Here is a 23811-nt window from a genome sequence, read left to right on the forward strand (position 1 = left end):
CAGTCCTCACCTCCTGTTTTTCACCCTCCTATCATTCTAGATTGAAACTTCCCATGGGAATAGGGCTCCCAATTCCTCCTGTACTTGTTTGTAAAATTGTGTCTTGTCTTTTACAAGTTTGTATCATTGTTTTATTTAAACAAATTGTACCCATGGACAGCACTACTGAATATGTTGGCTTTAAAACTAAAGTATAATAATATTAATAATAATGTTCTGCAAAATAAAACCTAAGATACTCAATGGCACGTTATGTTTTTTATATATTATTATCAAAGATTATTTCAATATTTTCTTGAAAAACATGAAACAGTAAATCACAAGTACTCTTTATTCTTTGCATGTTTACATTTTTACTATTCCTCCGAGGTGCTGAATAGAGTAACACAGGAACAAAAATTCAGTAAATGTCAATTAAATTTTTTTTCTTCCTAGGATCTTAGATTCCAGAAAATGTGATTTAATGTGATCTATGTGGTTCTGTATAAGCAGTCTGTTCCTTAGTTTGTCCATCTGAAGACAACACCACTTAATGTCAAACTGTCCCTTTGTTACACTGAAATCCTCTGATTGTTGATGTCTCTTTTTTGAGGCCCTTAGGTATACTATATAATGTGCAAACATATTTATACTGGTATCCTTACCTTCTTCTTGTGTTACTCCGAGGCATCCCATTAATTCTTGAACAGATATCGATTTATCATTGTTCACATCGCAATACTCTACAAACTTCTTCACACATTTTTTGGGTTTGGATTTCTTCCGCAGCAATCGCTTGAAAGGCTTAATTTCCTTTTTTCCAATGTCACCATTTGAATTTTTATCAAGTTGCTTGAAATACCAGTGGACAACTCTTTCTTCTAAGGTATGGTTTGGATCTGGTTCTGAAATCCTATTAATGAAAGAAGATAATGTAAGGAAAATCAAGTCTATATCCTCCATTTTCCTCGAATTGTGTGCCCATGTGTGACCCATGATGATTATGCGGGCATATTCATTATATGTGATACCACCAAACTACATATGAGCATTATATGATTCTGTTTCATAATAGTCAATCATTTAATTGTATTCTAATAGCATTGCACTACCTTTCCCTATTTGCGTAGAGAATTCCTTAGCATGCAACTCTCGTGATCTATAGACAAGCACTTATAGATCTTCTGTCCATTTATGAAGATATTCCGGATGCCTGTATTTTTAGTAAAATAATGCTGTGAGTGACAACTGCTCCAGGCCTGTTGCAGTTCTCAATAAATGCTCACTGATGTGCAAACTCACTTGGTCACTGCAAAGACCAAGATCATATATCCAAAATGCCAAAAGGAGAGCAGCACCATCCACAATATTTCCAAAATAAATGTATTCACATATAGGGCTAGATATACTAAGGGTTGGCAGACAAGAGTGAACATTTTCACCCCTGTCCGCCTGGCATGGTTGCTAGTGGGAAGCAATAGGTTGCCCGCATTTATCATTGCACAAGAAATCACACTGGTTGGAGAAGTCAGGGAGAATGGAAAAACCCCAATTTAGAATTGGCGTAGCAGGTTAAAAAATAGCAATATGATGAAGGCACTCCAAAGCTGCATTCTCAGCTTCTTAAATGCAGCCCATAGAAAAGTGAAATTTTGAGACACACTAAGCATGGTTAACCCCTTCGCTACCAGCAGTGCCAGATTGACCCAGCGGGATGTTGGGACTTTTCCCGGTGGACTGCTGCAGCTGGTTGAGATGTCAAACTAGAGCAGAATCCATCATGATATATATGTTGTTCAGTGCGTAAATGTGCCAAGGACTTTGTTCATCCTCCCTGCTGCCTCCACCTCACCATACATAATATTTGTATATATATATATATATATATATATATATATATATATATATATATATATATATATATATATATATATATATATATATACATACACACACTGTAAAGCAGGAAACTGCAAAAAAAGATATTTAAAACAAGATTAAGACTTGGTGAACGGGATCTGATAGGGAATGTACCTTCATGCAAGCTAAAGACAAGTTTTACAGTACCAGCGCCTACATTATTAAACTTCTAAACGGATTTGTGCCTTTGTAAATAGAAAGTCAAGCACTGTAAAACGAAGCGTACTGTCATGAACATGCTTGGACAATCAATAAAGATTTAAGTTTGAAAACCTCCATTACAAATTGGTCAAATACAGCTCTTTTAAGACCTTTGTTATGTTGCCTTCATTTTTAAAGCAGTCAATATTTTTTCAAACTAAATTGATTGATTGACTCCTGCTAAAAAGTTTGATGGACAGTTAGCTTTTACAGTTCAGACCCCAATGTGTTTAATTGTCTACACTGAATTAAAGATCTGGATATTTTTGCATTTAATTTCTTAGCCTTCATGGAAAAACTCCCACAGACACCACTTAAAACCCCATTACAATGTTCTTATGACAAATAAAAGTAATACTGTATATGATTATATTCCATGTTAACTATATGTTTTGGTTTAATTTTTTTAAATTTAATTTGTAAAAAATAGCTTTGTTGTAACTTTTGCTAAAAATTCCCTTCTCTATACATTACATTTTCTTAGTTGCCTTCAAATTATAATTCTAAAATTTAAATAATGTTTAAAAACGTATGGTTACATTACTTTCTATGATAAGATTTTATTTTACACGATTTTACCACTATTTTAGTGGTGCTAATAATGTAGAAAGCAGCTGACATGATATAATATCTGCCTTTTTTTACTAATATACTGTACCAAAAGAGTTTCAAAATGAAGTAAGCTGGAAAGAATAACATAAATATATATAAAGTTAAAGTGGATTAACACATAGCTACTGTATGTCTGTTTCTATATACTGACATAGTCCATACCAGTTCTTTCTATATAGCACTTGTCATAAAAATACATGAAGTAGCTAAGAAACAAATTTTCTATTCAGTTTCCACATGCCAAGGCTTCAGCCATCAATGTTTTCTTTTATGAACTTGACATTTTTTTATTTTTTTTACAAAGCTATTAAATTATTCTCAGTTTTTCTGTTTGACATCTTTATATTTTAGATATCTCTCCCTCACCTCAGAGCTGGCTGCCATTTTAGTGTACTAATCCAGCTGGCTTGCAGATGTTTCCTACCTTGACACATAAGGATCCCTCTTGTGGGATTTGATAGAATGAATCTGTGTTTTACTGAGGCAAAAAAAAAATTCTGGCACTAAAAACAACTTTTTCCATTCGATCAGCTTAGTTTTAAGATGCTTTCTAAGCCAAACGCTTTAGTTGTGTTTATCTGTTGCATTTGAGTGAGGTGCAACAGGCTTACATTTGTATTGACTGCACACCATAAGACTGGGTAAGGTATTGTTAAAATATTTATTCAAAGGATTAACACTTCAAATAAGGGATTATTTGTCTAAATGAGTAACATTTGACAGAGACTGCTTCTGAGAAACCAAGAGTTAAGAAAAACAAAAATTAGCCCAATGCTTAATTTTCTTTACCAATTTGTCCAGTCATGGAAGGAAAATGACTGTGATATTAATAGGTCTATGGATGTGTATATATTACAATGGCGAGAAAGTGTGTTCCTATTCTGTTATTTTAATAAATATTTGAATAAAAAGTAAATAAATCATAGCTTTTGATCTTACATACCTACTGGAAGATGAAGAGAGGTCAGAGACTGCGTGCACCATATCTGTAGTTAATGCATCCAAGACGCTTGTAAGAAATTCATGTTTTTTTGCTCCCGGACAACCTGCAATAAAGGAGTTATATATTACATATGATGAGAGCATATATATTTTTATAATGAATAGTACTTCTACTTACAGATTTTAAAAACACTGTTATACTGATAACTAGGGATGGGCGAATGTGTTTATATTCAAATTCGAATGTTAGAACAAATGTTATTGTAGAAATTCGATTTACATAATAGAATGTTGATAAGAACGAATATTAAAATGTTATTTACAGTTTTCGAATGTCACATTCGAATTCGAATGTGACATTGAAATTTGAATGTCACATTCGAATCGAATATCACATTCGAATCGAATATTACATTTAAAAAACACAGTATTAGACTAGAAATACTATTTCAAATTTGAATGTGACATTCGAATTCGAATGTCACATTCAAATTCGAATATTACATTTAAAACACAGTACTAGACTAGAAATACTATTTCAAATTCGAATATTAAATTTATTAAACACAGTTGTAGACTAGAAATACTATTTCGAATTTGAATGTCACATTCGAATTCGAATATTACATTTCGAAATTGAATGAATAAATAGCTAAACATTCTATTATTCGAACAAATATTTTCGAATTTTATTGAAAAAATCGAAAACAAAAATTCAAAAATAGAATGTTAAAATGTTATATAAACATTCGAAATTCGATTAGAACAAATGTATCAAAATTTGTTTTAAATTTCGAATTTTTAGAAACATTCGCCCATCCCTACTAATAACCCATATAACTATTAGAATACATCTTTAACAATATAATATTCTTATGGTAATAAAGTTTATACCAAATGTAAAGAATAATGTATATGCTACCACTGGCTATGATAACGAATGTCATGTTCATGCTTTGCCAAACTGAACACAGATAGCAAACCCACTTCCTAAAGGCACATACAGCCCACATTTTGTTTTTCTTTTATGAGATACCATTTTAAACACATTTCTAATTTACTTGTATTATCAATTTTGCTTCATGCTCTTGATATCTTTTGATGAAGGAGGTGCAATGGACTACTGGGAACTAGCTGAACACGTTGAGTGAGCCAATGACAACAGGCATATGTGTGTAACGCTCACTTTTCAGCCGCGACTTTTCCATACCGCAGATCCCCTTACGTCAATTGCGTATCCTATCTTTTCAATGGGATCTTTCTAACTCCGGTATTTAGAGTCGTGTCTGAAGTGAGCGTTAGAAATCTAACGACAAAACTCCAGCCGCAGAAAAAAGTCAGTAGTTAAGAGCTTTTTGGGCTAACGCCGGTTCATAAAGCTCTTAACTACTGTACTCTAAAGTACACTAACACCCATAAACTACCTATGTACCCCTAAACCGAGGCCCCCCACATCGCCGCCACTCGATTCAATTTTTTTAACCCCTAATCTGCCGACCGCCACCTACGTTATACTTATGTACCCCTAATCTGCTGCCCCTAACACCGCCGACCCCTGTATTATATTTATTAACCCCTAATCTGCCCCCCACAACGTCGCCGCCAGCTACCTACAATAATTAACCCCTAATCTGCCGACCGCAAAGCGCTGCAGCCTACATTATAGCTATGTACCCCTAATCTGCTGCCCCTAACACCGCCGACCCCTATATTATATTTATTAACCCCTAATCTGCCCCCCTCAACGTCGCCTCCACCTGCCTACACTTATTAACCCCTAATCTGCCGAGCGGACCGCACCGCTACTATAATAAAGTTATTAACCCCTAATCCGCCTCACTAACCCTATAATAAATAGTATTAACCCCTAATCTGCCCTCCCTAACATCGCCGACACCAAACTTCAATTATTAACCCCTAATCTGCTGACCGGAGCTCACCGCTATTCTAATAAATGTATTAACCCCTAAAGCTAAGTCTAACCCTAACACTAACACCCCCCTAAATTAAATATATTTTAATCTAACAAAATAAATTAACTCTTATTAAATAAATTATTCCTATTTAAAGCTAAATACTTACCTGTAAAATAAATCCTAATATAGCTACAATGTAAATTATAATTACATTGTAGCTATTTTAGGATTAATATTTATTTTACAGGCAACTTTGTAATTATTTTAACCAGGTACAAAAGCTATTAAATAGTTAAGAACTATTTAATAGCTACCTAGTTAAAATAATTACAAAATTACCTGTAAAATAAATCCTAACCTAAGTTAGAATTAAACCTAACACTATACTATCATTAAATTAATTAAATAAAATACCTATAATTACCTACAATTAAACCTAACACTACACTATCAATACATTAATTAAATACAATATCTACAAATAACTGCAATGAAATAAACTAACTAAAGTACAAAAAATAAAAAAGAACTAAGTTACAAAAAATAAAAAAATATTTACAAACATAAGAAAAATATTACAACAATTTTAAACTAATTACACCTACTCTAAGCCCCCTAATAAAATAACAAAGACCCCCAAAATAAAAAAAGCCCTACCCTATTCTAAATGACTAAAGTTCAAAGCTCTTTTACCTTACCAGCCCTGAACAGGGCCCTTTGCGAGGCATGCCCCAAGAAGTTCAGCTCTTTTGCCTGTAAAAAAAAACATACAATACTCCCCCCCAACATTACAACCCACCACCCACATACCCCTAATCTAACCCAAACCCCCCTTAAATAAACCTAACACTAAGCCCCTGAAGATCATCCTACCTTGTCTTCACCTCACCAGGTATCACCGATCCGTCCTGGCTCCAAAATCTTCATCCAACCCAAGCGGAGGCTGGCGATCCATCATCCGGTGGCTGAAGAGGTCCAGAAGAGGCTCCAAAGTCTTCATCCTATCCGGGAAGAAGAGGTGATCCGGACCGGCAACCATCTTGATCCAAGCGGCATCTTCTATCTTCATCCGATGACGACCGGCTCCATCCTGAAGACCTCCACCGCGGACCCATCTTCTTCCGGCGACGTCCAACTGAAGAATGACGGTTCCTTTAAGGGACGTCATCCAAGATGGCGTCCCTCGAATTCCGATTGGCTGATAGGATTCTATCAGCCAATCGGAATTAAGGTAGGAATATTCTGATTGGCTGATGGAATCAGCCAATCAGAATCAAGTTCAATCCGATTGGCTGATCCAATCAGCCAATCAGATTGAGCTCGCATTCTATTGGCTGATCGGAACAGCCAATAGAATGCGAGCTCAATCTGATTGGCTGATTGGATCAGCCAATCGGATTGAACTTGATTCTGATTGGCTGATTCCATCAGCCAATCAGAATATTCCTACCTTAATTCCGATTGGCTGATAGAATCCTATCAGCCAATCGGAATTCGAGGGACGCCATCTTGGATGACGTCCCTTAAAGAAACCATCATTATTCAGTTGGACGTCGCCAGAAGAAGATGGGTCCGCGGTGGAGGTCTTCAGGATGGAGCCGGTCGTCATCGGATGAAGATAGAAGATGCCGCTTGGATCAAGATGGTTGCCGGTCCGGATCGCCTCTTCTTCCCGGATAGGATGAAGACTTTGGAGCCTCTTCTGGACCTCTTCAGCCACCGGATGATGGATCGCCAGCCCCTGCTTGGGTTGGATGAAGATTTTGGAGCCAGGATGGATCGGTGATACCTGGTGAGGTGAAGACAAGGTAGGATGATCTTCAGGGGCTTAGTGTTAGGTTTATTTAAGGGGGGTTTGGGTTAGATTAGGGGTATGTGGGTGGTGGGTTGTAATGTTGGGGGGGGTATTGTATGTTTTTTTTACAGGCAAAAGAGCTGAACTTCTTGGGGCATGCCCCGCAAAGGGCCCTGTTCAGGGCTGGTAAGGTAAAAGAGCTTTGAACTTTAATAATTTAGAATAGGGTAGGGCATTTTTTATTTTGGGGGGCTTTGTTATTTTATTAGGGGGCTTAGAGTAGGTGTAATTAGTTTAAAATTGTTGTAATATTTTTCTTATGTTTGTAAATATTTTTTTATTTTTTGTAACTTAGTTGTTTTTTATTTTTTGTACTTTAGTTAGTTTATTTCATTGTAGTTATTTGTAGGAATTGTATTTAATTTATTTATTGATAGTGTAGTGTTAGGTTTAATTGTAGGTAATTGTAGGTATTTTATTTAATTAATTTAATGATAGTGTAGTGTTAGGTTTAATTCTAACTTAGGTTAGGATTTATTTTACAGGTAATTTTGTAATTATTTTAACTAGGTAACTATTAAATAGTTCTTAACTATTTAATAGCTATTGTACATGGTTAAAATAATTACAAAGTTGCCTGTAAAATAAATATTAATCCTAAAATAGCCTAAATATTAATCCTAAAATAGCTACAATGTAATTATAATTTATATTGTAGCTATATTAGGATTTATTTTACAGGTAAGTATTTAGCTTTAAATAGGAATAATTTATTTAATAAGAGATAATTAATTTCGTTAGATGTAAATTATATTTAACTTAGGGGGGTGTTAGTGTTAGGGTTAGACTTAGCTTTAGGGGTTAATACATTTATTAGAATAGCGGTGAGCTCCAGTCGGCAGATTAGGGGTTAATAATTGAAGTTAGGTGTCGGCGATGTTAGGGAGGGCAGATTAGGGGTTAATACTATTTATTATAGGGTTAGTGAGGCGGATTAGGGGTTAATAACTTTATTATAGTAGCGCTCAGGTCCGCTCGGCAGATTAGGGGTTAATAAGTGTAGGCAGGTGGAGGCGACGTTGTGGGGGGCAGATTAGGGGTTAATAAATATAATATAGGGGTCGGCGATGTTAGGGCAGCAGATTAGGGGTACATAGGGATAATGTAAGTAGGGGCGGTTTACGGAGCGGCAGATTAGGGGTTAATAATAATATGCAGGGGTCAGCGATAGCGGGGGCGGAAGATTAGGGGTTAATAAGTGTAAGGTTAGGGGTGTTTAGACTTGGGGTACATGTTAGAGTGTTAGGTGCAGACGTAGGAAGTATTTCCCCATAGCAAACAATGGGGCTGCGTTAGGAGCTGAACGCGGCTTTTTTGCAGGTGTTAGTTTTTTTTTCAGCTCAAACAGCCCCATTGTTTCCTATGGGGGAATCGTGCACGAGCACGTTTTTGAGGCTGGCCGCTTGCGTAAGCAACTCTGGTATCGAGAGTTGAAGCTGCGTTAAATATGCTCTACGCTCCTTTTTTGGAGCCTAACGCAGCCTTTATGTGGACTCTCAATACCAGAGTTATTTTTATGGTGCGGCCAGAAAAAAGCCGGCATTAGCTTTTCGGGTCGTTATCGACAAAACTCCAAATCTAGCCGTATGAATTCCTTGCCTGATTCTATCAGTTTCCCAAATGTTATTTGCTTCAAATGATCTTTCAAAATAATATTTGTTCAGAGATGCCTAAAGCCTACACCATTGGTTTTCAAACCTGTGCTCAGGCCTCCCTAATCTGACCTGATAGGGAGGCCTGAGCACAGGTTGGAAAAGCAGTAGCCTACACTATCAACATCTGTTTGCAGCATTTCTTGTCTCCTTCCTCTCCTATTATCGTTGACTTTAGTCTGTAAGAGCCTTCTATTTTGAAGAACTTCTTTAATGCATTAAAGTCTAAAAATATTTTCTAGAAACTTCTTTAGCTACAGCTGTTTAAACATGTTTTTTTCAAGTCTTTGTAGCTCATGTGTCCTAATTTATAAGCACTTTCCTAATCAAAGACCCATACAATATTCCGCCATTATATAACGCGGTTATAGCAACTGAGAAAACAATATTAACTTATTAAAAAATTTTCAACGGATGAGTTTGAAACAAAATATTTGCACCTTGTCTTGAAAATAGTTATTTAGCACAGTTGGGCTTTCCATGATATTGGTTGATGTTAAGGAAGGGGAGGGTTTATTGCAAACATATGGTTATTGATCCCTATATAAAGGGGATTTAAACTGTTTTAGAGTATACAAGCCTGATGAAACAGGGTCTTCCCTGAGAAACGCGTCGCTATTATCTCTGCATATACAAGGAGACTTGCCATATAACACACCCAGCTGCAATTTGTTACTGATGGTATTTTTTATCTTTTGAAAAATAAAATACTTGAAACTTTTTTAACAAATCTGGTGTTCGTGTGGCATTTCCCTTGCCAGTAACCATAAGGCTGTCTAGCCTTCCTCCCCTCTGGACATATTTTCCTTTTTGCTGGAAGTAACCTAGATAAGGGTTGTTGTTGTGAGATCCACCACAACTATAGGATATCCTGACGGGGATCCCTTGGTACAGCCAGCTGGTTTGCTGTTAAATACCAGCCTGCCCCTACAGGCACAAGAGAGTGCCTTCACGTTTGTGAGTATCCTGTATCTCATCTTGCTTGGATTTTGTCAGTTTTGATTGATCTACACATGTGGCGCCTCTGTTTCTGTTTTCCTTGCAGTTAACCATTCTTTGAAGATACACCATCGTTTGGGTGAAGACCGAGAGCTGCCTTATCTATCTATCTATTTCTGGACTTATTTGGACTTCATTTGAACTTTTCCATTTGACCATTTGATACGTCTGTATATATATATTTTAACCATTTTTTAATATATATTTTTTATTATTATTATTTTTAATTATTATTGCTTTTTATAATTTTTAGATTTATAACTCTATTTACATATATGGTATTACTAGGGGCACATTGATTGTATTACCATTCCAGTGTTATACTCTGCCCATCATCATTATTCTACCCCTAGTTATTAGCGCCTCCTATAGGGGATTTGTGGTATTACATCAGTATCACAAATATCCCTGATAATATATTTTCCATGATATTCTGCTGGGTAGAAAAGAAATCAATGTCCGCTGGACATCACTGCAGGTGGACAGCATACACTTTCCAGAGTTATCATTGCAATACCGCCCTTGCTCACTGGTGGCCAATTGGACGCTAACAGGGGCTGTCAATCATTCCAATTGTATTGGATCAGGAAGATTTCAATCCGCCTAAAAGGTGACAGAGAGGTGAAGGAGCAGCGGTCTTATGACTGCTGCTTCTTAACTTTAATTTCAGGCGAGCCTGAAATGATGGGCCTGCTAAGCAGCATCCGCTGCTTGATAAATGGAGCCCAATGACTTTATCACACCTTGGAGTCTGAAACCTAACTTGATATCACTTTCTTTATTTGTTTATAACTGGTGCATAGTCTTATATATATATATAGAGATATATATATACTATAATCGCATTTGTAACGCATCTGTCGCCGTCGCCATTTGCGCATGCATCCTCAAAGGAATGTTAGCTGCGCGAGGCAGCCAAATAAATGTTGGCTGCGTGCAAAGCCAAAAGAATCCACCTAGATAAAAAAAAAAACGTAACCGCCAGCACAAAATAACTAAAAAACACGTAACCGCCCGCAAGAAATAACTAAAAAAAAACATAACCGCCCGCAAAAAATAAATAAACAAAACACGTAACCACCCACATGAAGTGTAACAAAAAAAACTAACCTCCCACACAAAGTATTAGCAAACACCTGAACTGTCAACCCCCACATCGCAAAACAATAATGTAATTAAACCCTAATCCACAAATTACATAATTAAAATATTAACCCCTAAACCACCAACCCCCCACATCGCAATAAACCTAATTAATCTATTAACCCCTAAACCGCAAAAACCCCACATCAAAATAAACCTATTTAACCTATTAACTCTTAAACCGCCAAATTCCCACATTGCAAGAAACCTAATTAACCTATTAAACCCTAAACCCTCACATTGCAATAAACCTAATTAATAATTTAATTACTAAGCCCCCTAATCTAACACACCCTTAATTACTACTAAATTACAATTAAAATAAAAAATCCTAACATTAAATTACAAAAAATAAAAAAGTTTAGCATTACAGAAAAAAACTAAACAAAATTATCAAAAATGAAAAAAAATTATATCTAATCCCTATGAAAATAAAATAAAAAAAACAAACAAAATAAAAACACCCCCTTATCTAAACTACCAATATTCCTTAAAATGGCCTTTTTTGTAGGGCATTATCCTACGTTAAACAGCTCTTTTACATTTCAAAATTACTAATTCCCCCTAACAGTAAAGCCCCCACCCACCAAACCCCCCCAAATAAAAAAAAATAAACTACCCATTGCCCCTAAAGGTGCATTTGTATGGGCATTGCCCTTAAAAGGGCAATCAGTTCTTTTTCAAACCCATTAAATCCCTAATATTAAAAATAAAAAATAAATATTCTAAAACTAAGCCCCAAATAGGTGCTCACCATTCCTGAAGTCCGGCGGAGAAGGTCTTCTTCCAGGTGGCTCCATCATCTTCTATCTTCATGCGGAACGAAGGTGGCGCTGGGCGGAGGTGCATAGCTGGCTTCCCCGATACACGGATCCTCAGCGGCGGCGGTCCTCGGCAGCTTGGAGGCTCCTCTTCATGAGATCGTCTGTCGCACACTGAAGATTGAATGCAAGGTACCCCATATTTATTGAGATACCTTGTATTCCTATAGGCTGAAATTTTGAAATCAGCCAATAGGATGAGAGCTACTGAAATCTTATTGGCTGATTTGAACAGTCAATAGGATTTCAGTAGCTCTAATCCCATTGGCTGATTTAAAAATTTCAGCCAATAGGAATGCAAGGTACCGCAAATTAAATGTGGTACCTTGCATTCAATCTTCAGGGTACGACGGACATTGGATGGAGAGGAGCCTCCACGCTGCCGAGGACCGCCGCCACCAAGGACAGTCGCCGCTGAGGACAGCCACTGAGGATCCACGCATCGGGAAAGACAGCTCTGCGCTGCCTTTGTTCTGGATGAAGATAGAAGATGATGGAGCCACCAGGAAGAAGACCTTCTCCACCGGACTTCAGGAACGGTGAGTTCCTATTTGGGGCTTAGTCTTAGGCTTTAATTTTATTTTTTGGGATGGCTTTTTTTTTAGATTAGGGTTTTTTGTGCTGGAAAAGAGCTGATTGTCCTTTTAAGGAAAGTAAAAGAGCTGAATGTCCTTTTAAGGGCAATGCCCATACAAATGCCCCTTTAGGGGCAATGAGTAGTTTAGGTTTTTTTTAGTGTTAGGTTTTTTATTTTGGGGAGTTTGGTGGGTCGGGGGGTTTTACTTTTAGGGGGTAATTGGTCATTTTTGTAAGTAAAAGAGCCGTTTAATGCCCTACAAACGGCCCTTTTAAGGGCTATCGGTAGTTTAGTATTCGATTGTTTTTATTTGGGGGGGATTTTTTCTTTTTATAGGGTTATTAGTTTAGGTTTACATTTTTTATTCTGGATAGCTTTGTTTATTTTGTTATGTATTTTTTTGTAACTATAGCTTGGGGGTTTGTATTTTTTAAAGATAGACTGCCCTCTGGGCAGGCTTATCGTCTAGTACATATATAATATAAATATATATATATATATATATATGTATATGAGTAATTAGTTATAGCTTAATTAGATTAAGCAGATGTTTATTGTAAATAAAATGATCTTTACTTTGAGCACTCTTGTTGTGTTTATTTAGTAGACAATGTTTCATCTAATGTCTATAACACTACAAGTTAAATGGTGAGATGAAAAATCATTTTCATACTGTTACTTTAAATTCATTTTAAGGTAGAATCCCCCACCCCACCACCACCATCTTCACATATTATAATACAGAGGAATATTAAATATACTATAAGAAGCAAGTAGTCAGGTAAGTGAGTCGTCTACATTTTTCAGAGTTGGTGAAACAGAAGGCTTTAAAGGTTAAACTGAGTGATTGCATGGCTGCTATAAAATAACCATGTATATTATTCCAAATAGTAAAACCACAACAAAGGGTAATATTCATACATAATATTCATATTTTGAATTGCTGGAGTATTACATATGTGAAGCATTTTATATAAAATATATCAATTCTACTTCATGACATTTATGGATTGATGGAATGTCTAAAAATAGTCTTATTGTTAAAATAAGCAACCATAAAATATAATTTTACACTACTTCAAGTTTACTGCAAACATTGGGAATCTTTGGCTTTTCATTATTATTTTTTTTATGAAAAGCCACAAAAATCCACCCATTAAAGCTGACAAAAGCAAATTTAATTCATATAACTCTAATTTCATTTCCACATTCCAATTGTTTTAATGGAATCTCAGTGCTCTATGCCAAGACATTTTGACAACCTATTTTTGTAGGTTGCTTGTGTGGTCTTCAGAGTATCTTAGCTTATCTGAGTTATACAATCTCCACTGATTATATTTACGTAAAGTATTTGTTTAAAATGACACATAAAAATAGGTTAGATGCACTATACAAATCAAAAATTAAAATATATGACCAAACAAATATTTCTTAAAATGGAATCTTGCTTGCGCTCGACAGCTGTCAAACCTCAAGATATATACATATATGATTTTAAAGGTTTCAAGGCATTTAAATCACCAAGAAAGTAATACTTTGATAATACCCTAAGGGACACTTTTTACTGTCATAAAACTAATTTTAAATTATAGCTCTGGTTGAGAAAAACAGGTGTTAGCAATTTAAGCTTCTACTGAGAAAGTGCAGGGGTCCATGATACATGACCTTCCAGACTCGCCTGACCATGAAAACATAACTGGCTTCATTAAAAACAAATAGTGACCAAACCATTTAACTCCTGATGCATCTATCCCTTGGGCTAATACAGTGGATCATTTGGTTGAACCAGCAGTGTTAAACAGATTAAATAAAACATAGTTAAACTTTATGCATCCAGATGTGTGCTTATATAGGCCCCTATTTAAGAAGGTCTGGCGGACCTGATCCGACAGTGCGGATCAGGTCTGCCAGACCTCGCTGAATACGGCGAGCAATACGCTCGCCGTATTCAGCAATGTACCAGCAACTCACAAGAGCTGCTGGTGCAACGCCGCCCCCTGCAGACTCGCAGCCAATGGGCCGCCAGCAGGGGGTGTCAATCAACCCGATCGTACTCGATCGGGTTGATTTCCGGCGATGTCTGTCCGCCTGCTCATTCGGAGCATGATAGATAGGCCCCATAGCCTTTACTGAAGTGATTCCTATAGCTTGGATCTAACCCATCATGGTAACTTTCAACAGTTTAACCTGAAGGGAAATCTGAAATTGAAGCATTAATTGACACCTGTTTTTTGGGGTGTTTTTTGTTGTTGTTTTTTTAATAAATGTCATTGTTGTAAGCTATTTGGTGATTATATTATTAGCTAAACATATTGGGGCCGATTCATCAAGCTCTGAATGGAGCTTTATGCAGCTGTTTCCGTGCGAGCCTTCAGGCTCGCCGGAAACAGGAGTTAAGAAGCAGCGGTCTTAAGACCGCTGCTCCTTAACTTCTCCCCCCCCTGCTAGCAGCCGATTGGCCGCGAATCTGCAGAGGGCGGAATTGCACAAGCAGTTCACAAGAACTGCTTTTGCAATGATAAATGCAGACAGCATATGCTGTCGTCATTTATCGATGTGCGGCAAACATGATCGCTACAGCGGATCATGTCCGTCCGCACTTTCATAAATCGGCCCCAACCTAAGAAAATCATACATATTTAATAAGGAGCTAACTGATTTGTCTAGGATAAAGATGCTGATTTTTTTATTTTTTTTATTTTATTTTTGGATATATTTTTATATTTATAAATGGTAAGAATATACATTTTATAGGAAGAGTATACAGGTAGCCCTCAGTTTACGCCGGGGTTAGGTTCCAGAAGGAATGGTTGTAAATCAAAACCGTTGTAAATTGAAGCCCAGTTTATAATGTAAGTCAATGGGAAGTGAGGGAGATAGGTTCCAGGCCCCTCTCAAAATTCTCATAAGTAACACCTAATACATTATTTTAAAAGCTTTGAAATGAAGACTTTAAATGCTAGACAGCATTATAAACCTAATAAAATAATCGCACAACACAAAATATATAATTAAACTAAGTTAAATGAACAAAAACATTTGCTAAACAGCATTATAAACCCAATAAAATAATCACACAACACAGACTTCACTTGCATTTTTCTGCAAACAGTTCTTTCTATGCATTCCAATCTGGACTGAGTTATAGACAGGAAGATCTTGTTCCTTTGAAATCTGCTTGATAGCTCAGGTCTGGTTAAACTGATTAATTTCAGCTTGCTTGGCTTTGCTGCAACACAAGGGGACAGCTCCACCTACTATTTATTTTAATAAATGCACTGCTTCTCAATGCTTTTCAATAGCAGTCACATGACTGGAAAAAAAGGTTGTTATTCTGAAACGGTGTAAATTGAACCGTTGTAAAACGAGGGCCACCTGTACAATATTCTACATTTATGATGTTTGACTCGTATGGTATTTTAAAAGGATATACAAAATTTTGAATGCAGAGTAGAGGATTTGAAAACAATAATTATTGCACATGCATTTATCTAGTGTTCATGCACATCCCCTTATTAAGCCTGCACCAAGCAGTCATGTAACATTTAACTGTTAGTATTTTTCACAAGGTAGTGACTATAGCTGCTGCAAAATAGAAAAGTTATGAAGGGTTTGCTGCATAAATACTAGATCATGGATCATGCATGGAATCAGGTAACCAATGGACTTATATAGAATCTTTATAATAATTACAAGACATCAGTGCACAATTTAGAGAACTTCACAAGATTGTGTGTGTTCCATTAATCTTAGGAATAAGTATGATTTCTAGTTGAATATATTTTATTCACAGAATATAAATTAGTGGTGCGGTAAAGGGAGCACGGGTCACGATAAGCAATATTGAGCACATATTACAAGTTGAGTAAGCGGGTGTGCTCAAGTGCAAACATCATCGAGTTAGTGCGTCTGAAGACCTCGTTTAAAGTGCAAGGGGTAAAAAACACAACATACTGTAAGTACTTTTAAATAAAAATTTACACTCATGACTTCCGGTGGGCGGGCTGAGAGACAGCAGCAAGAGCTGGGAGCTCCGCATAGAAAGTGCCTTAAAAGCTAAAAAAAGTGCCTTAAAAGTTAAAAAATATATGAGTTTTTCCCAGACTTGTGACCCTTCTCACGCCTAATACCCCTTCCTAGGCAGATCAAGCTGTCCGGAGCTGAGAGGACCTCTTTAGTTACAGGTGCCTCTCTGGGTATCACGGAGCCGATCATCTCTCTGCCACCGCAGTCCCGCTGATGACTATAGACACTGCAGTCTATCTGGAGGAAGCACTGAACCGTCGGAGGATAACGGCCTTCCCATACAAAGAACCGGAGCACGGAGGTGGTAGTCGCATAAGAGAAGTGACACGGAGCCGTCCTTGGAAATAGCGAGCCATCACTCCTGTCGCAGTTACCGCAGCTGGTCAGGATCGCATAGTGACCGACCGCTACGGTTGTCCCCCTGCATATCATCTCACCGGCACAACGCCCTTCTTCACTTGGCCTGATTTGGAGGATCCTCGGTCCTGGTCTGACACAGCTCGACCTGGTGGCGCTGGGAGAGACTCTTGGCGCGAAAACTCCGGTCGCCATCTTGGTATGCTGCGCATCTGAGGAGTCATCTGAACCGAGAGCCCTAGCCCTGATACCGTGGTAAGGTATAGCAGACATTACTACACAAGTGACCTGTACACCCGGCTCTTTTACACCCCTGGCAGCTGGGCCACACCTGGACTGACATACACTGTTTTATGCTATCTGGGCCCCAGGTTCTTTTATACATTTTGGGACAGTTTGACATCATATATTAATGACTCCCATATAAATCTCTGCACCCTCTTGGAGCTACACCCTGTGGGCCTGAGCCTTTCAAGTGTTACTAGCTAAATTAAGACGGCCAGAGGAGAAGTGTTGAGGAACAGAGCGGCAGGACTCTCTGCTACCCCTCACACCTGTCAAGATTTGTCACAGAGGCCTATATTACAGATACCCTGGGTCTAGCAGTCCCCGTCTAACTTCTATATATATTACTCTCTGGTCCCTCACTGACCTGCTTCTATAATCTACTCAGAGACAGAGGGGTGATAACCCACCACCTGTGGGAGTATAGTGCTGTTGCAGCAGCATTTTGAATTTCTGGCACAGAAGAACCTGCAGAACATTGCTGCGCATTGGAACACTGTTGTACCCAAGTCATATAACAACTGTGAACACTGCCCTTTTGGGTCTTTCTCAGATCATAATACACAGTGGCTATTTACTGATTCATTGTTCTCTGAGATTTATATTTTGGGCTGCTTAAATGATTCATATGTGAACAGCGTGTATATGTATCTGTATTCCTAACATTTTACACTTTTTACAGGAACTACTGGGGTGGCTTCACTGCTCAACTTGAAGGGGAGGAGGGCTTTGTGATTCTGTCTCCTATCTGGTACAAAGGTTTATATGTCTTTTTTATTACCAACACACTACTACAGATAGTGGATGCACTACACAGGCTAGAAGTTAGACTTTACTTGTATGGAGAAATACCTTATTCAGGACCCAATGGCAAATCGCAACAAAAACTCAGAGCGCAGGGCTAAACAGGGACTAGACAGTGCAAGCCAGGGACCCTCCTTTGAAACTCAGCATGAAGCCTCTGTGCTGGACCCTCACCCCATTGTTAAACACATTTCCACACTATTCTTACCAAAGATAGAAAACCTACAGAAGGGGGTAGACACTCTAGCTGAAGAAATGAAACAGTTCTCCACGAGAGTAACTGAATTGGAATCAAGGATCTCTGACCTTGAAGACACGCAGGTTGTTTCTACAAACAAATTAGAGGCTCTGGAAAAACATTCCATGATCCTTCAGCAAAAGATTGATGACTTAGAGAACCGCTCACGGCGCAACAATGTCCGCCTGTTGGGGCTCCCAGAGTCAATAAAGCCAGCAGATATCTTAAAATTTGTAGAAACTACCCTGCCATCATTGCTAGATATTCCAACTGATAAAATGATAGGTAGTGTTGAGAGAGCCCACAGAGTGGGCCCAGAGAAGCCTGCAATAGACCGTAATGCCCCACCCCGCCCCGTTATGATTAGGTTCCTGCACTTCCAGACCAAACTCACTGTCCTGAGGGCGTACAGGAGAATGCATGACTTGACTTACGAGGATTCCAGGCTCCTGTTGTTTCAAGATTACTCAGTAGATTTAATGAAAAGACGCAGGGAATTTTCCTCCATATGCTCTAAACTCCATAGAGAGGGCAAACAAGCTTATCTACTATACCCTGCCAAGCTTAAGATTCTCACCCCTAGGGGCCCTAAATTCTTCGACTCCCCTCAGGCAGTTCAGGAGTACCTAGATGCAGAAAACGGCTCCAGGAGCCCTGGTAGAGTGAGAAGAGACGAGGGATGAGGAGGCTTACCTAGCTTGTAATTCATACAGGTTTCTTACTTTAGGGATTTAAATGGCTTTACCAGCCAGTAACTTGGAGACGCTACTCGCAAAGAGGGCGACCCCTCAAAGTTTTGACTCCCTTACTTCATATTTATGTTTACTGTTTAAGTTGGGATTTGTTCTTTATCAAGATTATGCATATCTTTTTTGTGTGTTCTTTTTGTACCCTGAACTCACTAGTAAATGTGAACTAGCCTCAGGGAGCCTTGTCACAAATACTCAGGGAATACGATTTCCTCAGGTTAAAAGAATGTTAACAAGTTTATTGTTTGTTTTATATTACCTCTGGTCCCTTATATTTTCCACTTACCTTTTATTTGGGTTCATGGTTCATAACACCTTCTCTAGCGATATATGGCACCTTGATATTATTGAGCTAATATTCTGCTTTATGATGATGTCTCTTCTGTTTCTCTTTAACAGTCTGAAAGAGCTTGAGGAAGTCAGGGAGCAGAGAGTCTACTGGGAGGTATGTGACAGTGTGAAGAATTTTTTTTTTCTTTCTCTCTCCTCTTTCTTGAAAGGTGCCCTATTTAACGCTATAATTTAATATATACACTTGGAATGTGGGGGGTGTCCACTCCCCCATTAAAAGAAAAACAATACTCTCCCTATTGAAAAAAAAGAGGGCTGACATTGCATTCCTACAGGAGACGCACCTCTCTGATATTGAACATGCTAAGTTGGAAAGGGACTGGGTGGGGAGAGTGGAATATGTCTCATACAAGAGTGCCAGCAGAGGTGTGGCAATCCTTTTTGGGAAGAAATTAGAGCTCACAGATATAATAGTGACTAAAGATACAGAAGGACGATACATTATTGTACAAACCACGATAGCCAACAAAAAGTACGTTCTGTGTAACATATATGCCCCGAACCAAAGGGACAGGACTTTCTGGGAAACCTTGACTTCAGTTCTGACGCCCCTTCTGGGCTCTGCTCTCATTATTGGAGGGGACTTTAACCTGGCTCCGGATCCAAAGTGTGACAGACTTAGACAGGCCTCAGGGGTCAATCCTAGACCACAGGTTAAATCTGAGGGTAATTTCGAGTATGAAGTGTTTCATACCTTGTCCTCCTCACTAGATGTGGTGGATATATGGCGCAAACTAAATCCAAATGGCAGGGACTATACCTGTGTTTCCCGGGCCTTACCCACAATGTCTCGCATCGACTTGTTTCTTATCTCCAATCCCTGATCCCACGGATCATTGACACCAAGATAGGAGAGGTGGCGGTGTCTGACCACGCACCGGTGGGGCTTTTTCTTGATGCCCTCGACCCACCTGGCAACAGGCGGACCCTCAGATTCCCTCAATACCTAATCACATCCCAGGAATTCCAACAATATATGGCCACTAGCTGGGAGGACTTTCGTTCCACCAACGCTCAACACCTCGCAACGCCAGAACTCTTCTGGCAAACTGCAAAGGTGGTACTTGCGGGGAACATTCTAGCTTTCCTCTCTCTGAAAAAAAAAATGCATGCAGAAACACTAGAAAAGCTTAGAAGAGAGCTCAACAACTCTTATTTAAATTATTGTAATAAGCCCACAAGATTGCACCATCAAACATACATATCTGTTAAAAAAGAATACGATTCGCTACTGGCTTATCAAGCGTCCCAGACCCTCTTAAGGAATAGAGGCAAATACTACAGGTACGGGGATAAGTCAGGTAGGTTGTTGACCTCCCTGGTAAATCTCAAGACCTCGAAGCGCTTTGTGCCTGCCCTGAGGGATGGCGAGAGGGTAGTCAAAGACCCTAAGGGAATAGCAGAGGCATTTGCCTCATACTACTCTAGACTCTACACCAGTAGTCAAACGGGTTCTGAAGAGGCCCAAAAAGACTTTTGGGACTCTATTAATTTACCGCAGATCTCGGAAGCACAATTGAATAAACTGAATGCTCCTATCTCCAGGGAGGAAGTGGAAAGGACGATTTCGTCCCTTGCTCTGGGTAAGGCAGCAGGCCCGGACGGGCTACCCATTGAATTTTATAGAATACTAAAACCCCAAGTGACCCCAGTGTTGACTGAGCTGTTCACAAAATACTTCTCATCAGCAGACAGGCCACCCTCCTCGTTCTCCACGGCATACATCACTCTTATTCCCAAAGCGGGAAAGGATACTCTTTTCCCTGAATCTTACAGGCCAATATCGCTGCTTAACGCAGACTATAAGATTCTGACGAAACTCCTGGCAGAACGTCTTAAATTTATCTTACCGGAGCTAATTCATGAAGACCAGACCGGCTTCATGTTCGCGAGGTCGTCAGTGGTTAATATCCGTAGAGTACTGCATGTGATCCAGTGCTTCTGGCGGGGAACCGCAACTGACTCGAAGAAACCGCTCCCGGAGGCCTTCCTGTTGTCTCTGGACGCAGAGAAGGCCTTCGATAGAGTGGAATGGAGCCATCTGTTCCACACTATGGCAAGGTTCAACATCTCAGGCCCGTTTGTGTCTTTTCTTACAAACCTATATGCCTCCCCCACCGCCAATATCTGTGTAAACAACATGTTCTCTAGTACTGTGAACCTCGGACGAGGCACCAGGCAGGGATGCCCTTTATCCCCACTACTTTTTAACATGGCACTAGAACCTCTGACAATTAAATTACGTCAGATCTTCCCTGGTATAGATGTCGCAGGAGACCCCCAACATTTGGCGCTCTACGCAGACGATATGCTGCTATTTGTGCAAGACCCGAACTTACACATCCCAACCATCTTGCGAACACTGCACACCTTTGGCTCCTTTTCGGGGTATAGGGTTAATATGCAGAAATCGGAGATCTTATGGTTGAATAAGAAAAAAGGAGTTGTGCATGATTATCCGTTTGCAATAGCCTCCCAGAGTTTGACTTACTTGGGAATTCGCATCAACCCCAACAAAATATACTCTATGAACCTAACCCCCCTGTGTGTCAAGCTTTGCAGCCTGATGAATAGCTGGAGATCTCTCCCTGTATCACTGTTGGGTAGAATCAGCTTGGTGAAAATGGTCATTCTCCCGCGCCTCTTATACCCATTACTCATGCTACCCTTGCTACTGACCAAGGCGGATGTAAAAATGCTAAATGCGGCAACCAGACGCTTTGTCTGGAAAGGGGGTAAACCCCGTATATCTGCAGACAAGCTATCCATGCCTTACCTCAAGGGGGGTCTCTCTCTGCCTGACTTTAAGCTCTATAACTGGGCGGCACTGATCCGGCTGGTGGTAGACTGGCAGGTTGGTACCCAACATTTTTATAAACCCAGTCTGGAGAATGCGGCCTTGGAGAAAGTCTCCCTGGCGTATTTGCCTCATATGACCAAGACTGGAGCGGCCAAATTGGTAGGTTTGAACCTCCTATATCGAGACCCCCTAAGAGCCTGGCAGCAGGCTCATAAGTTCCTGAAGAAGAGCTGTCATGGCTCTGTTTTCCTCTCATTGCATAACAACCCAGAGTTCCCAGCTGGGATTGATCTGAAACCCTTTGACCTCTGGGATAAGTTGGGCCTCCGCTCGGTAGGGGCTTTACTGGAACCCCTGACACGATCTATAAAATCCTTCCCTGCACTACAAAGGGAGTTTAAACTTCCGAAAACCCACTTTTACGCCTATCTCCAGGCGCGTCACTATGTAAACACCCTGCTTAAAAACAACCCAAATTTTTGGGATGGCTCGCCCTTTCGATTAACACAGTCGCTCTTTAAGATGGGTAATTTCTCCCTCTCGGGAATCTATCAAGTCTTCTTACAGGACAGAATGCTAAAGGTGCAATCGCTGGCTATTGACGGATGGGAGAGAGAGGGAATTGGTGGGATCACGGTGGAGGGAGCTCGGGGAGCACTGGAAAAAGTCAGAAAGGCTACTCTTTCCGCAGCCCTTAGAGAAACTCAGATAAAATTCCTGCACAGAGCCTACTTGACCCCTGACAGACTGGCTAAATGGGTACCGGATCACCCTAATAAATGCTCTAAATGTTCGGCTGGGGCCCCTGGCCTGATACACTGTATATGGGAATGCACGGTGATAAGACAATTTTGGCACCAAATACAATATTGGATCAACAGAAAACTGAAAGTTTCAATTTCTCTGGAACCCACTAATGTCCTGTTCCTTACCTGGGACACCCAACATAGACAGTGTGACTCAGAACTGACAATGACTGTTTTACTTGCACGAAAATGCATTCTTCAACACTGGACTAAGAGGACAAAACCGACTATAGCACACTTTCGTAATCTTCTTCAAACGCAACTATTTATAGAACAAATAGACACTAGAGTGGACGTAGGCAACAGACTCAACCTGTTCCTAAAGAAATGGCGCAGATTAATACTAACCTTCGAATTGCAAATTCAGAGGCAGATATTATTGCCTTTTCGCCACACTGAAATATTCCTAGAAAGCTCCCTGAGGGGGGAGTGGACACATATATTCCCCTTAACGGACTCATAAAGGAGAGGGAAAGACTGAGAAAGAGGAATGTGATCTTTGCTCCAAGAGGAGCCCCTGATAGAGAGAGAGGAGGGACTTTTTTTTTTTTTTTTTTTTCACACTGAGCACTAACCAGAGGCGCAACAGATTATTGTGAAGAACTTTAAGTTCTAGATTGAAAGGTGTGGGAGCGTACGGGGTTTGGTTAGTTCTAGTTGGGAAGGTTGGGAGGGGGGTTCGGGATGGGTTTATTAAATTCAAAAATTAGAGTTAACTTCTGGTGAACACTGTTGAAATTTCATGTATGTTACAGACATCTAAATTGCTGTTTTGATG

The 23811-nt window shown here is 39.3% G+C and overlaps 1 protein-coding gene across 1 annotated transcript in view; it reads right to left on the bottom strand.

Annotated features, from left to right (window-relative positions):
• Positions 1-23811, bottom strand: part of SMOC2 (SPARC related modular calcium binding 2) — a 369443-nt gene that overhangs the window by 57753 nt on the left and 287879 nt on the right. Inside the window, exons 10-11 of the mRNA XM_053710993.1 lie at positions 3656-3758; positions 645-892 (exon numbers count right to left, since the gene is read on the bottom strand). Coding sequence (XP_053566968.1) covers positions 645-892; positions 3656-3758 — 351 coding nt within the window. The remainder of the gene's footprint in view (positions 1-644; positions 893-3655; positions 3759-23811) is intronic.

Source organism: Bombina bombina, chromosome 4 (genome assembly GCF_027579735.1).
Source record: "Bombina bombina isolate aBomBom1 chromosome 4, aBomBom1.pri, whole genome shotgun sequence".
Lineage (NCBI taxonomy): Eukaryota > Metazoa > Chordata > Amphibia > Anura > Bombinatoridae > Bombina > Bombina bombina.